General features: G+C 45.9%; 1 protein-coding gene across 1 annotated transcript in view; it reads right to left on the bottom strand.

The window, feature by feature from the left end:
* Window positions 1–3,241: 3,241 nt before the first annotated feature.
* atm (ATM serine/threonine kinase) overlaps window positions 3,242–15,498 on the bottom strand; it is a 43,302-nt gene continuing 31,045 nt past the window's right edge. The window contains exons 49-63 of the mRNA XM_031573911.2: window positions 15,014–15,231; window positions 12,856–13,063; window positions 12,413–12,541; window positions 11,550–11,693; window positions 10,115–10,253; window positions 9,637–9,719; window positions 8,761–8,901; window positions 7,373–7,489; window positions 6,500–6,649; window positions 6,028–6,193; window positions 5,349–5,435; window positions 5,121–5,235; window positions 4,787–4,850; window positions 4,531–4,673; window positions 3,242–3,471 (exon numbers count right to left, since the gene is read on the bottom strand). Coding sequence (XP_031429771.1) covers window positions 3,288–3,471; window positions 4,531–4,673; window positions 4,787–4,850; window positions 5,121–5,235; window positions 5,349–5,435; window positions 6,028–6,193; window positions 6,500–6,649; window positions 7,373–7,489; window positions 8,761–8,901; window positions 9,637–9,719; window positions 10,115–10,253; window positions 11,550–11,693; window positions 12,413–12,541; window positions 12,856–13,063; window positions 15,014–15,231 — 2,088 coding nt within the window. The 3' untranslated portion in view covers window positions 3,242–3,287. The remainder of the gene's footprint in view (window positions 3,472–4,530; window positions 4,674–4,786; window positions 4,851–5,120; window positions 5,236–5,348; window positions 5,436–6,027; window positions 6,194–6,499; window positions 6,650–7,372; window positions 7,490–8,760; window positions 8,902–9,636; window positions 9,720–10,114; window positions 10,254–11,549; window positions 11,694–12,412; window positions 12,542–12,855; window positions 13,064–15,013; window positions 15,232–15,498) is intronic.

Raw genomic sequence — 15,498 nt, 5'->3', positions numbered from 1 at the left:
TTTGCTAATGGCTTTAATTGAGTGTACCTGTGCTGTGTTAGAAAAAGCTAGATTAATGCGACAGTGATCAAGCCTAACTTTTTGGGACTGCTCAGGATACCTTATGTTATATATGCCCTCAAAATGGCAAACCTGTCTCTGTCACGGTTTTCATCATTTTTAGGGGGAATCGTCAGTAGCAATCTATAACAAAATTATACTGTATGCTTATCTTACATACACTATAGAAACTATTAAAAAACGATTCAATTAAATTAATAATTTCTTATTTTCTTTGTTATTTTTGTCATATACAGATATGCAATGATGATTGCTGGGTAATATGTATCTTGTCCAATGTCAAGTCTCTATTTGATCATGTGATGAGACGATACGATATAGCTAGTTTAGGCGCAGAATCTGAAAGTCAAGACCTACAAGCAGGCACAGTAGGCTACACCTGCCGGACGACGCCTTTCAAACATAAAAGTGGTGATGATTAGATTTTTCAGTGGACAGGATAGCCAGCCCATTCAGCCTCTCCTGCCCCATGCTGCCCCTCAGGTAGGTCTTAATCCGTTTCAAGTTGGAAAAGAATCACTCGGCTGTTGCCCTGTCACATGTAATGTCAGAAACAATAGCAGGGCAGTGCACACCTCACCGAAGGTGGATGTTACAGAGTAAACTTTGACCTGTTTACTTTCCCAATACAATAGCCAAAGTATCTAATTCGACCGTAAAATCCAACACATTGGGTTGTGTTTGTGTGTGCGTGTGCGTGCGTGCGTGTTTTGCGGGCGCACAATTTTTTTTTTCGCGGGGGCGGGGCGGGGGGGGGGGGGGGCCTTCAAAATATCCAGGCCCAGGGGCCCGTGGTTTCTTAATCCGTCCATGGCCGCAGTACTAAATAGTTCCTCATGATGATGAACTAACGCTGCTATTTAAGTGAGGAACACTGTGTTCTTCCTTCCATGACTGTTCAGAGGCCCGGGCTGTACTCCCTGCCTTGGATTGGTGCATATGCCCACATGGGTCATGTGGTGGCAGTGACTATCATATATATATATATATAAATATCTATGGTGACTATGACAGTCCTACCTGTGAAACATACAGTATGTTTTAAATGGTCAATTCACCAAAGACGAATGAAGACATATGCACTGATGCGTGTGTCTCTCTCTGTGTATGTGTGTTTCTCTCTCTGTATGTGTGTCTCTCTCTCTGTGTATGTGTGTGTGTCTCTCTCTCTCTGTGTATGTGTGTTTCTCTCTCTGTATGTGTGTCTCTCTCTCTGTATGTGTGTCTCTCTCTCTCTCTGTATGTGTGTCTCTCTCTCTCTGTGTATGTGTCTCTCTCTCTGTATGTGTGTGTGTGTGTCTCTCTCTCTGTGTATGTGTGTGTGTGTCTCTCTCTCTCTCTGTATGTGTGTGTGTGTGTGTGGGTCTCTCTGTCTGTGTGTGTGTGTCTCTCTCTCTCTGTGTATGTGTGTGTGTGTCTCTCTCTCTCTCTGTATGTGTGTGTGTGTGTGTGGGTCTCTCTGTCTGTGTGTGTGTGTCTCTCTCTCTCTGTGTATGTGTGTGTGTGTCTCTCTCTCTCTCTGTATGTGTGTGTGTGTGTGTGGGTCTCTCTGTCTGTGTGTGTGTGTCTCTCTCTCTCTGTGTATGTGTGTGTGTGTCTCTCTCTCTCTCTGTATGTGTGTGTGTGTGTGTGTGGGTCTCTCTGTCTGTGTGTGTGTGTATGCTTGTCAACAGCAACACTTAAAGCATCCTTTGATGAGTCTCTCCCCTAAGGAGGTGCTGCAGAGAGTGGAGGGGTCTCACTTGCGTCTAAACTCTGTGATGGAGCCTACCTGCGTTGTCTCACTTGCGTCTAAACTCTGTGATGGAGCCTACCTGCGTTGTCTCACTTGTGTCTAAACTCTACGATGGAGCCTACCTGCGTTGTCTCACTTGTGTCTAAACTCTACGATGGAGCCTACCTGCGTTGTCTCACTTGCGTCTAAACTCCACGATGGAGCCTACCTGCGTTGTCTCACTTGCGTCTAAACTCTACGATGGAGCCTACCTGCGTTGTCTGACTTGTGTCTAAACTCAGTGATGGAGCCTAGCTGCGCTGTCTCTGGAAAACTGTATTTAAAAGCCAAACACCTTGGGGTGTTTATGTATTGCAACATTAGAATAACTTACACACCAAAATATCAACATCAGTGTTAGTTTATAAAATTCTGTTTATTTACTTCTGTGATCAGATGGATGATTTACTTCTGCAGCAGATTAAATTATAACCTGGCACTGCATCATCCAATGTCATCTCATTTACAGTCTTTTTTTTAATTACACAAATCATCAGACATCAAAGTACACGGAGGAAAGAGATGTCTGGGAAATCTCCAGCTCATCTCAAACCTGCTGACGACTTCACTCATCCTTCCCTCGATCAAACCCATACCAAGCCAATAAGTGCTGAACTGTGTGTTTGTTTTTCAAGGGACAATTTGAAGTTGAACTAATTACAGTGCGTGGCCTTATTAAACCCACAATAAATGCTGTTGCTGACCAGTCCAGGTGAGTAAGTGTTGATAAACACACGACTGTAGCATCACAAGGCATTGAGGTGTCAAGTGACAATGTCAAGTTTAACTCTGTGTAAAGTTTAAGTCATTATAGTACAGTACCAACCATTTTCTCTGTTGTTCCAAGTAAACAAGTGCTCCTTCTGTGAATGGTGAAATTCGGTCATGTGGTTGAGAGAAGAACATTCTAGATACATTCGGAACTGTACAGTATAAAACCTATCAACATGTGTGTGGGGTTGTCCACAATTCTTTTCAAGGTGCAGGTTGCAGCAGTGTAATAGAAACTGGCGTTACACACGTTACAGAACACGGTGCACTGGAGTCCTTCAGTGGGCCATGCTGTCAGTGGGTTGGGGCGTATTCAGAGTACATGACAGGCTTACAGTCAAACAGGAAATGGGAGATATGGCATGACCCTTAGACCAGCAGTGTGTGTGTGTCTGTATATGTGTTTGTGTGGAGATAAGTGTGTGCGCGCAAGTACATGTGTGCATAGGTGTATGTATGTCTGTAAGAGATAAGTGTATGTCTAAAAGTGTGTGTGTTTGTCTGAGTGAGTCTGTGTGTATGTTTATGTATATGTGTGCGTGTGTGTGTGCGTGTGTGTGTGCATGTGTGTGTGTATGTAGATGAGTGTATGTGCAGGTACAGGTGTATGGGTGTATGTAAGTGTCTGTAGATAAGTGTGTGTGTGTGTGTGTGTGTGTGTGTGTGTGTGTCAGAGTTTGTCTCAGACCCAGGCCTGCCACCCGGGGAAGAGGCGGCTGAGGTTTCCGGGGTCCATGGCCTGCTGGATGAGGAGGTTGACCTGCCCCCCCACACTGAGCACAGCCCCCGCCTCCACCCCCTTCAGCTTCTCCTGTAGCCGCAGCAGCACGCGCTCCGCCACCTTATTAAAGCTCTGACTATCACTGCTGCACACACACACACACATATACACACACACACACAGACACACAGACAAAGACACAGACACAAACACACACACACACACATAGTGACACACACACACACACACACACACACACACACACACACACACACACACACACACACACACACACACACACACACACACACACACACACACACAGAAAGAACAAGCATAAACAGAGACACAAACAAACACAAAAGAAACACAAATAAATACTACTGTTAGTGTGGTCAATTTTACAACAAATTAGTCATATCATAAATGAGTCTACAGCATATAAAACACTATGGCAGGCATGAGGAGACCAATTGTTCCTCACAGTGGCGTGATGATGAAGCACTGTGTAGTCATGACATCACCCATAGACACTAAGGCACACAGTGGAGCTTAAAGGCTACAATGCTAAATCCACTGGTATAAAGATTCAAATCATCACTCTATGGTTTCATTCAAATGTTACTGCATAGCGTGTCAGACTAAAATACAGAGGAAACCTGCACTGTGTAGGTGCATTATGGGTACTGTAGTTCTGAGGTGATAAACTGCTGCTGAACTGAATGGCACTTTAACTACTGACTTTTAAGTCTCGGTCATCACAGGCTAAGTACCATGAATGAGCACAGCACAGTCCTGACACACACACACACACACACACACACACACACACACACACACACACACACACACACACACACACACACACACACACACACACACACACACACACACATTTATTATTGAGGAATGTCCTTGAAAGTATGTTTTGTCCTCCCAAGACTGGCGTGAGTTTGCTCAGTGTGTAAAAAATGAAATGTATCTGAAATGTTATCATTAATTCCCAACAATGAAGGTAACACTACTTCAAAACACCTCTGCCACCTCTGACTACCGCTTTTTAGAGGGAGTAGAATTTAGAATTTAGAATTCTTCAGTTTCCTAGGGCAAGTATCAGAGGAAGAGTGGCATGTAACTGAGCACAGACGGTGTGGCGGAAAGAACCGGTAAAGGACAGGTGAAGGTGTGTGTTCAGAGGGGTCACCTGGCCTTCCTGTGTGCCTCCAACTCCTCCGCTGGTGTTGGGTTGAGCGTGGCGTTGAGCTCCGCCTGCTCGTCCTGCTGCTGCAGGTAGAAGGCCTTCAGCGGATTCATCGTCCAATCAAACAGCGGATCGTAGAGCAGCACCTGGGGTTTGGACCAGTAACGTAACCAATCACACTTTCACAGTGCCTCCACTGACACAGGCCAAAGACTGATTTCATAAACAGTCAGTAGAGACAAAAGGTCAAAGGTCATACCTCCACTATGGTGAGCAGAGCCTCCTGGGAACTCCGCATGACTTCCATAGTCTTCTCACAGCACCTGCACACACATGGCAGAGGTCATCCAAGGCATCCACACACAGACCAACTCAACAGCCCATCCGTGACATTGGGTAAAGGTTCCCATGACAACGACACATTGTCAGAAGTTATTGGTCATGAGTTTTGATTTTAATAGAACACTGAACAGGAATATTTTTAAGGAAACCCGAATCAAATTTCCCCGATACAAAACGATGATGTATAACTAAGATAATAATGTGGGACTGAAACGGGCAGCACACAGGAAGAAAGCGCTGGCACCACTTGCCTTCTGAAGACTCCCTCCACCCCAGTAATGCCCATGCCGTCCACTATGTCTCTGGAGAGGCGGAAGGGCACCGTCTCAGGCGTGGGCAGAATCTTGCCCTGCTCAAACGCCACCCCTGCAGGCGAAGGGTAGTTGAAGGTGAAATTTAAATAAAAATAAAAACTGGATCAAAATGAACGCGTTGTTTGTTTCTGTTGCGTATCACCATGACGGACAGTGTCGGCTTACCCAAGTCAATGTGGACGAGCTCAGCCGTCTCCTCATCAATGAGAATGTTCTGGATGTGGCGATCGCCCAGGCCGACAATATAGCCCACTGACACGGACACAGAACATCAGTCAACTCAAAATACACAACAACACTGATGCACACACGGATGAACCCAACGGTTAAGGGTTACAGTCACGCAGCTTCAGCCAAGTTCCCTTCACAGTCAGAGGTGTTTGATTTGATCCATCATTTACATCTCCAGAGGTCATGGCAAGATGATAATTTAACATACGTACGTAAACACTTCAGTTATCTGAACCACAGTGAGTTTGAGTCCCTAAGGCCCCATGTGAAATCACTGATGCTGAAATGACAGTGGAAAACTACAGATCACATCCATGCTCTAATCCCACCAGGGATGTGATCTGTTGTTTCCTCATCTATGTTCATAATCATGGTCATTTCATCACTGGGCTATAAAAATATAATTGAAACTGAAACGGCATCTGCATCTCCACTTTTGGTTAGGGTAGTCATGGATTTAAGCCATTTCAGTTCATGGTGTTTATAGAAAATAATTAAATTAATTTTAGATTAAAAATGGAGATGGAGGTGGAGGTGGAGGAGGTGGAGGAGGAGGAGGTGGAGATGGAGGTGGAGGTGGAGGAGGAGGTGGAGGTGGAGGAGGAGGAGTTACCGATGGAGGAGGTGGCCACACTGCGGGTGTAGGCCAGCCTGCGCTCCAGCCATACGGCCGGGTCCCGGAAGCGATCCATGCAGAAGTAGCGGAACACCGGCCGGAATTTCTGACACACCTCCGTGAAGGCCTGGATCTTCCCGTCAAAGCCCATTTTCTGTGTTTCCTGTGAGGGGGGGGGGGGGAAGAGAAGAGGGGTGAGGATCTATCCCTTCTGCAAAGCTGGCAAAAGACATCATAGCTTCAGATCTCGAGACTTCCTTTTTTTTGTTTGTTAATGAGCATTGCCTCAATTCTGATACCTCAACCCATCCAAGAGCAGCAGTGTGTGTGTGTGTGTGTGTGTGTGTGTGTGTGTGTGTGTCTGTATCGACACGTGTTGGTTTTTCGTGCGTGTGTGTGTGTGTGTGTGTGTGTGTGTGTGTGTGTGTGTGTGTGTGTGTATGTGTCTAAAGCACCAGGCCCAGCTGACCATCATCCTCTTCCTGCAGGCCATGTTGGTCCAGTCCTGGGGCCTGAAGCGTCGGTGCGCCCCCTTCTCGGGCTCCACCAGGAACTCCCCGATGGGCACGGTGCCCGAGCACCACTCCAGCACCCCGCTGCGCTGGGAGAAGGGAACCACCTAGGGCCAGGAGACACACACACACACACCCACCCACACGCACGCGCACACACACACAGAGAGAGAGAGAGAGAGAAGCTTTTAGGAAGGAGATAAACAGGTCTGACCACAAACCATCATGACCAAAACACTCAAATACAGTACAGTCATACAAACAGGTTATTCACAGTAACATCGGCCGATAACTAACTTCTAATTAATATTGGCCGATAACTAACTTCTAATTAAATGCCCCCCCCAACACTTCTTATACCTCCTTCAAATGCTACAACACTTATCCATTGCATCCTGTTGGGGTAACAACATCCTGGGGACCCAGGGAATGCCATCCCTTTCCTTTGAGCCTCCATATGAAGGTTCATGTGGCATGGGGAACTGTGGAGAGGAGTAGTGTGTGTGTGTGTGTGTGTGTGTGTGTGGTGTGTGTGTGTGTGTGTGTGTGAGTGTGTGTGTGCGTGTGTAGTATGTGTGTGGTGTGCGTGAGTGTGTGTGTAGTGTGTGTGTGTGTGTGTGTAGTGTGTGTGTGTGTGTGTGGTGTGTGTGTGTGTGTGTGTGTAGTATGTGTGTGGTGTGCGTGTGTAGTGTGTGTGAGTGTGTGTGTGTGTAGTGTGTGTGTGTGTGTGTGTGTGTGTGTGTGTGTGTGTAGTATGTGTGTGGTGTGCGTGTGTAGTGTGTGTGAGTGTGTGTGTGTAGTGTGTGTGTGTGTGTGTAGTGTGTGTGTACCTTGTAGCGGCGGATATTTAGCTTCCTCTTGCGTGTCTCTGCGTTCCGCTGTAGCAGTGTGGAGCACATCTGGAACACCTGCTGCATGACTGCATCCTGCCTCAAGTCATCCTGACCCTAAATGTACACACACACACACACACACACACACACACACACAAACAGAGGTCAGAGGTCAGAGCCAGTAGAATAAAAGAAAATCTTTTGTTTGGCCCCAAAATGAACATGTGACGGCCATGGGATTCAGAGAGAATCACAAGGTTGGTCTGCGGCTACCGCATATAATAATAATAATAATAATAATAATAATAATAATAAAACTACATCACATTTATATAGCGCTTTTCACAGTTCTCAAAGACGCTTAAATAGGAACAGACTAGAAAGTAGGTTTGCAAGTAAAGCGCCCTTTAGTCCACGTAATGCTTAAGCATATCACTGAATAAGATTGCTAACTTTAAGCACTTGAAACACTGCAGGCTATATTACATCACACTGATGTGTTCCTCTGTGATTCATGTACACAGGCATGCTTGTATTGTGCCGCCTTGGATTAACGCATCTTCTAAAGGAATCTGCGTTTAAATAAATATTTAGATTCTTCAGAAAGACAATGTGACTGTAAACCATTAACACCTAATGATGATTAACGCCTCCGGTCCAAATTAGTTCTCACCTGCACTCAATCAAGGGCCCTGCAATCTGACACGTAAACAAAAAGACGAACTTAATGATTAACTCCCATCCAAACAGCCACACACTCACTCACACACACATGGACCCAGAGTTGTTCTCTTAAGAACAAAGTGTCCTCATATCAGCGAAAAAGGATTGGCATCACAAGTATGTGTAATACGTCAGTCAGGGTTTACATATGGTGTGCCAAGTTTCACACTCAGGAGAACCATCAAAGATGTTTAGGTTTCAGATGTTTCAGACACTTTCATAATTAAGTGAGGCTCTTGCCCTATATATGTGTGTGTGTGTGTGTGTGTGTGTGTGTGTGTGTGTGTGTGTGTGTTTGTGTGTGTGTGTCCACATTTAATGTGGCCTGTTATGTCTTCCATTAACAAGTTGGTTGACAGCTCTATTTATATAATATATTCTTCAGCAGTGCCAGACAGACAGTGAAGACTAAATAATGGGTGTTGAGGGTGTACGTTTGCTACTAACAATCATGAATAAGAAATGTGGTTCTCTTGAGAAGGTTTTAAAACACCTTGTGTGTCGTGTGTGTGTGGGTCGTGTGTGTGTGTGTGTGTGTGTGTGTCTGTGTGTGTGTGTGTGTGTGTGTGTGTGTCTGTGTGTGTGTGTGTGTGTCTGTGTGTGTGTGTCGTGTGTGTGTGTGTGTGTGTGTGTGTGTGTGTAGTCCTTTCCCGGTACCTCACCTTGACAAGCTGTTTCCGGCTCTTCCCGTCCGACCCCACGCAGTCGATGATCTTGGGCAGGTTGACGCCTCCGGCCAGGCTGAAGTTGGGCTTGAAGGAGCGAATGGTCACCAGGTTCTCATACTTACCTGAGGGGTCCACCTAGGAAAACAAATAAGGCAACACAATTATTTATGAACTAACTGATCAATAATTTAATTTAATTCTTTAATATTTTGATAGTTTGAAAATAATTTGATTTAATGAATGAACCATCATTGTCAATTACATCAGTCCAATCTTCTCAGAAATGTATTGTTACCGAACACACTGATTCATTCTCACAGGGTTTATAGGCACACTGTGCAAAGGAGACTTCTGAGTCAAGACCAGAATATGCAATATCATTTGATTTATGTTTATTATTATGTTTATGTTTATTATTTATTACTTATTATTTATATATGTTTATTTTAACCCCATTGCATGAGACGATAACTCAGTTAAAGGTGCTTTAAAAAGGGCACTGATCATACAGTACCAACTGTCCTCTGCTCCTCTTCTCCATGTCAATACCTGTCCTGCCTCTGAGCATTCAAATGCAAACATGTGTTACATAACCTATTCTTGAAGCAGAGCTACATGCAAACTCATGGGATTGCAGCCTTTCACACTGAAGGCAATGATTGGCTCCACAGGCTAACAACAGAGCCATCTCTTGGATTAAGCTCACTGAAGGCAATGACTCGAGGCTAGTGTCCACAGGCTGACCTATTCTTGAAGCAGAGCTACATGCAAACTCACGGGATTGAAGCCTTTCACGTTAAAGACAATGACTCAAGCTAGTGTCCACAGGCTAACCACAGAGCCATCTCTTGGACTAGGCTCACTGTTTACCTTGATTTCCATTGTGGGGATAGTGACCTCATCCAGGTCCTTGATCTTAGTGAGGGGTTGGGTGGTAGGGATGGGGATGGCCTCTGTCAGACACAACACAGACACGTCATACAACATGCAGCAGAGTAACTTGACCAAACACCACGTTAAATTAACACCACACAGACACGTCATACAACATGCAGCAGAGTAACTTGACCAAACACCACGTTAAATTAACACACAGACACGTCATAACAACATGCAGCAGAGTAATGGAACCGAACACCACGTTAAATTAACACATTAACACATTAACACAGACATTTAACAACACCTCCTACAAGCTGACCTACAGCAAAGTCATTACACAAATAGATTTAGTATTTTTATTATAGACAAAATGCAGAATCTATCTAACCTGTCAACCATAAGACACATTAAAGTCCACCAGCCAATCCACCACATGTAAAGTACACAGATATACACTCTGACTCACTCTTTTCATTCTTGAAGCGGTTGACATCCATGTATGCCAAGGTGATGTAGGCATCGCACAGGGTCTCCATGCCCTGCACCATAGCGCCCCGCTTTCTACGGATCTTCTCCAAGATGTTCTTCGCCACCTTCGACCGTTCCTATCATCATCATCACAACCATAGTCATTGTCATCACGCTCTCCATCATCGTCATTGTTATCATCATAGTAGTCATCCTCATTATCATCAGTACTTTAGGATCATTCCTAGAACAAACAGAGGTCCCAGCATAGAGGTGTGTGGGGTGAGTGAGGTGTGTGAGGTGTGTGCGGTGTGTGAGGTGTGTGAGGTGTGTGAGGTGTGTGGGGTGAGTGAGGTGTGTGAGGTGTGTGCGGTGTGTGCGGTGAGTGAGGTGTGTGGGGTGTGTGCGGTGTGTGAGGTGTGTGAGGTGTGTGAGGTGTGTGCGGTGTGTGGGGTGAGTGGGGTGAGTGAGGTGTGTGAGGTGTGTGAGGTGTGTGAGGTGAGTGAGGTGTGTGAGGTGAGTGAAGCAGGCCTACCAGGTCGAGGGGGGAGGTGATTGAGGTGATTGAGGTGTGTGCGGTGTGTGCGGTGTGTGAGGTGTGTGAGGTGTGTGAGGTGTGTGAGGTGTGTGTGGTCTGTGCGGTGTGTGAGGTGTGTGAGGTGTGTGAGGTGAGTGAGGTGTGTGAGGTGAGTGAAGCAGGCCTACCAGGTCGAGGGGGGAGGTGTGGGAGGTGCGTGCGGTGTGTGAGGTGTGTGAGGTGTGTGTGAAGCAGACCTACCAGGTCGAGGGGGGAGGTGATTGAGGTGTGTGAGGTGTGTGAGGTGTGTGAGGTGAGTGAAGCAGGCCTACCAGGTCGAGGGGGGAGGTGTGGGAGGTGCGTGCGGTGTGTGAGGTGTGTGAGGTGTGTGTGAAGCAGACCTACCAGGTCGAGGGGGGAGGTGATTGAGGTGTGTGAGGTGTGTGAGGTGAGTGAAGCAGGCCTACCAGGTCGAGGGGGGAGGTAATTGAGGTGTGTGCGGTATGTGAGGTGAGTGAAGCAGGCCTACCAGGTCGAGGGGGGAGGTGATTGAGGTGTGTGAGGTGTGTGAGGTGAGTGAGGTGAGTGAAGCAGGCCTACCAGGTCGAGGGGGGAGGTGATTGAGGTGTTTGAGGTGTGTGAGGTGTGTGTGGTGTGTGAGGTGTGTGAGGTGTGGGGGGTGTGTGCGGTGTGTGAGGTGTGTGAGGTGTGTGTGAAGCAGGCCTACCAGGTCGAGGGGGGAGGTGATTGAGGTGTGTGAGGTGTGTGTGGTGTGTGAGGTGTGTGAGGTGTGTGAGGTGTGTGAGGTGAGTGAAGCAGGCCTACCAGGTCGAGGGGGGAGGTGATTGAGGTGTGTGAGGTGTGTGAGGTGTGTGTGGTGTGTGAGGTGTGTGAGGTGTGTGTGAAGCAGGCCTACCAGGTCGAGGGGGGAGGACTGGCCCTTGGCGCCCCCCTTGGAGAGCTGCTTGCGTGAGAAGTTGTCGTCCTTGTTGGCGTTGACCAGGGCGAGGATGATGAAGAGCGTGTGGTGAGGGTGCTCCAGCGACGCCCGGTAAATCAGCTGAGGAGAGACGACAGGCATCGGAGCGTTAGACGCCAACACACACACAGCCTTCACGTCAGGGAGCCACCATCTTCATCATGCCAGATTAACTACTCAGTTTATGATCATGAAAAAAAAAACACACTTTATATTCCAATGTACAAACTGCCCAGAAACCGCTTCATAGATCTAGCACAGTCACTGTTTAAATACACTGTATTAATGCAATGTATATAACTTATAATTTACTGTGTGTTTGGAGTGAATGAACTGATGGCATTTTCTAGTGGACTTTATTCATATGATGCATTACTGCGGGTCCTTCTAGTGCCCTTGGGACAGTCATGTGACCTCGTTGAGGACCGTATCTAAGCCCACGCCCTGTGAGAGTCATGTGACCTCGTTGAGGACCGTATAGAAGCCCACCTCCTCTGAGTCATGTGACCTCGTTGAGGACCGTATGGAAGCCCACGTCCTCTGAGTCATGTGACCTCGTTGAGGACCGTATGAAAGCCTGTGTCCTCTGAGTCATGTGACCTCGTTGAGGACCGTATGGAAGCCCACGTCCTCTGAGTCATGTGACCTCGTTGAGGACCGTATGAAAGCCCACCTCCTCGGAGGAGAGAGTCATGTGACCTCGTTGAGGACCGTATGGAAGCCCATGTCCTCTGAGAGTCATGTGACCTCGTTGAGGACCGTATGAAAGCCCACGTCTTCGGAGGAGAGAGTCACGTTACCTTGTTGAGGACCGTATGGAAGCCCACGTCCTCGGAGGAGAGTCCACCTGAGATCTTACTGCCCATGCGCGCAGCCAGCTGGTACATTAGGGGCAGGAACTTGTAAGAGGGGATCTTAGTCACACCCTTCTGAAAAAGGTAGACACGAGAAGACCCCAAGATTTTACATAATACAATAAACATAATCTCAATCAGAAAACAAAAACAGAAATGTGTAATTTCTTGAGAAGGCATTCTACCTGAATTGCCATCGTAAATTGTCAATAATGTTATTCACAAATAAATGCAATTGTTCTAATATATGTATTTCTCTCTAAAAGTTGTAAACAATTTCACAACAAGAGAAAAATGTGAATCACACGTGGTGCTGTCTCCAATAATGCCAATTAGTTTTAGCTCCGTCTCCCACACAGGCATGCTGGGAAGTGTAGTTTTTGGCTCACCTCCATGACGTCGTTGACACTCTTGGTGTCTGCGTTCTCCAGCCAGAGTGAGGCGAGCCTGAAGATCCAGGTGTCGTGCTCCTGGCCCAGCTCAAGGCACCGGATGTAGTTCTCCACCGCGTTCAACAGGAACCGGTGCCGGTCCGTACGCAGGTTCTCCAGAGCACGCACGTCCAGCTCCAGTTCTCTCTGCACCTTCACTGTGTACCTGAACACACAAAGCGATGACCTCTAACCTTAAAGAACCTCAAAGATGCTGTCTGCAATTTAATGGTGTTTGCAGTATATATACACTAACTATTAGATATTTTCTGATTGGTTAAAACAGTTGACGTTTTAGTTTCTGATTAGATACCATGAAATCATCAGAGAAACATTTGTATGACCTGTGGGGTCCCTCAAGGATCCATTTTAGGGCCCTTACTTTTCAGTCTATACATGCTACCCCTTGGTAGTGTAATTAGGAGGCACAACATCGACTATCATAGCTATGCAGATGACACCCAGCTCTATATTTCTGTAACACCCAACAACTACAGCTCTATTGATTGTTTGGTAAATTGCATTTTCTGATATAAATGTATGGATGTCACAAAACTTTCTCCAGCTAAACCAAGATAAAACAGAGGTATTAGTCATTGGTGAAAAAAACGAGAGAGAGAAACTAACTGCACACTTAAAAACACTAGCACTTAACACCAAGCACCAAGCCAGAAACCTAGGCGTCATACTTGATTCAGATCTCAATTTTGAAACCCATATCAAAAATATAATTAAAACATCTTTTTATCACTTAAGAAACATTGCTAAGGTGCAACCGTTTCTCGCTCAGGCTGACACCGAAAGACTGATGCACGCGTTTATCACGAGCAGGCTAGACTACTGTAACTCGCTTTTGTCTGGTCTACCAAAAAAAGCCATTAGTCAACTACAAACAATACAGAATGCAGCAGCGCGAGTCCTCACTAAAACAAGACGGAGAGCGCACATCACACCAGTATTAAAATCAACTGCACTGGCTACCTGTTCGTTTTAGAATAGATTTCAAGGTTCTCCTACTAGTCTATAAATCACTCCATAGTCATGCACCTGAATATATAACAGACATGCTCTCAAGGTACACACCCAGTAGATCCCTGAGGTCCTCCGGCACTGAACTTCTAACAGTTCCAAAAGCCAGGACAAAGAGACATGGGGAAGCAGCTTTTAGTTTCTATGCCCCCAACCTTTGGAACACTCTGCCAGAATACCTAAGAATGGCCGAAACGGTTGAAACCTTTAAACATGCACTTAAGACATACCTCTTTGATCTTGCTTATCACTCACTGTAAAATGTATTTAACATTTATGGAACATTTATTTATTTACTTATTTCTGTCTCTTTTCAGTATTTGTACCCCCCCCCCCCCCCCCCAGCAGCTGTCTCTTAGTTTGACGATAACTGTGCTGAGCAGTCCTTTATGGTGCCAGTGCGGTTAGTACGTAATTTCCTGTTCATTTATCTCTGGCAAAATCTGTGTCTTTTTATAAGTGTTTTGTAACTTGTAAAATGTATTTATTTAACATTAATGTAACATTTATTTATTTATTTACTTATCTGTGTCTCTTTACAAGTGTTTGTAACCCCCCCCCCCCCCCCCCCCCCCCAGCAGCTTAGTTTGACGATGACCGTGCTGAGTAGTCCTTTACGGTGCCAGTGCGGTTAGTACGTTTATTTTATTTTATTTTATTCATTTATCTCTTGAAAATCTGTGTTTTTTTTTTTTTTTTTTTAACAAGTGTTTGTAAACCCCCCCCCCCTTTTCTTTCCTACTGTGAGGCGCATTGTGTTACTTCCTTGTATGAAATGCACCGTACAAATAAAGTTTGATTTGATTTGATCAGAGACCTTTGCTTTGGTCTTCTACATAAACACCAAGATCTGATTGCAAGGCCACCTAGCCGAGGTGTTTCAGTATTGGCTGCAGTAACTTTGTTTATACATGACCAGAATTTGAGCACCTTTACACAAAAAAAAAAAAACGAACGCAGGAGTTAATTAGAGAATAATGCCTTGAGGTGTCAATTACATTTTGTCCTTTCAATTATAAATATGTACCCACAGAATCAGTATAATGCAGCATTAAAACCCCATCCTGTCGGCCATGTTGGATCGCACCTGTTGTTTACGACCTTCCTCTCCCTCATCAGCTCCACCTCCTCCCTGGCCTTCTCCAGCAGCGCCTGCTTGTTCTCAAACTCGGACGACTTCATGTAGTTGTCGATGCTCTGGTACTGGGCGTCTGAGAAGCGGGCCAGGGACAGGAAGGCCTCGGTCTTCTGGCCCTGCAGTCTGGGGTCAGAGCCACCAGCGTGGCCCTTAATCACCTCCACGGCCTACATGCATACACACACACAACACAGCTTAACACATGCATACACACACAGCTTAACACATGCATACACACACAACACAGCTTAACACATGCATACACACACAATACAGCTTAACACATACACGGCCATCATGCATACACACACAACACAGCTTAACACATACACGGCCTACATGCACACACAACACAACACAGCTTAACACATACATGGCCCAACCACATACACAACACAGCTTAACACATACACGACCTAACCACAGCTTAATAT

Source organism: Clupea harengus, chromosome 9 (assembly GCF_900700415.2).
Source record: "Clupea harengus chromosome 9, Ch_v2.0.2, whole genome shotgun sequence".
Classification (NCBI taxonomy): domain Eukaryota; kingdom Metazoa; phylum Chordata; class Actinopteri; order Clupeiformes; family Clupeidae; genus Clupea; species Clupea harengus.
The sequence above is the reverse complement of the archived record's forward strand: the minus strand, read 5'-3'. Positions and strand labels throughout refer to the sequence as shown.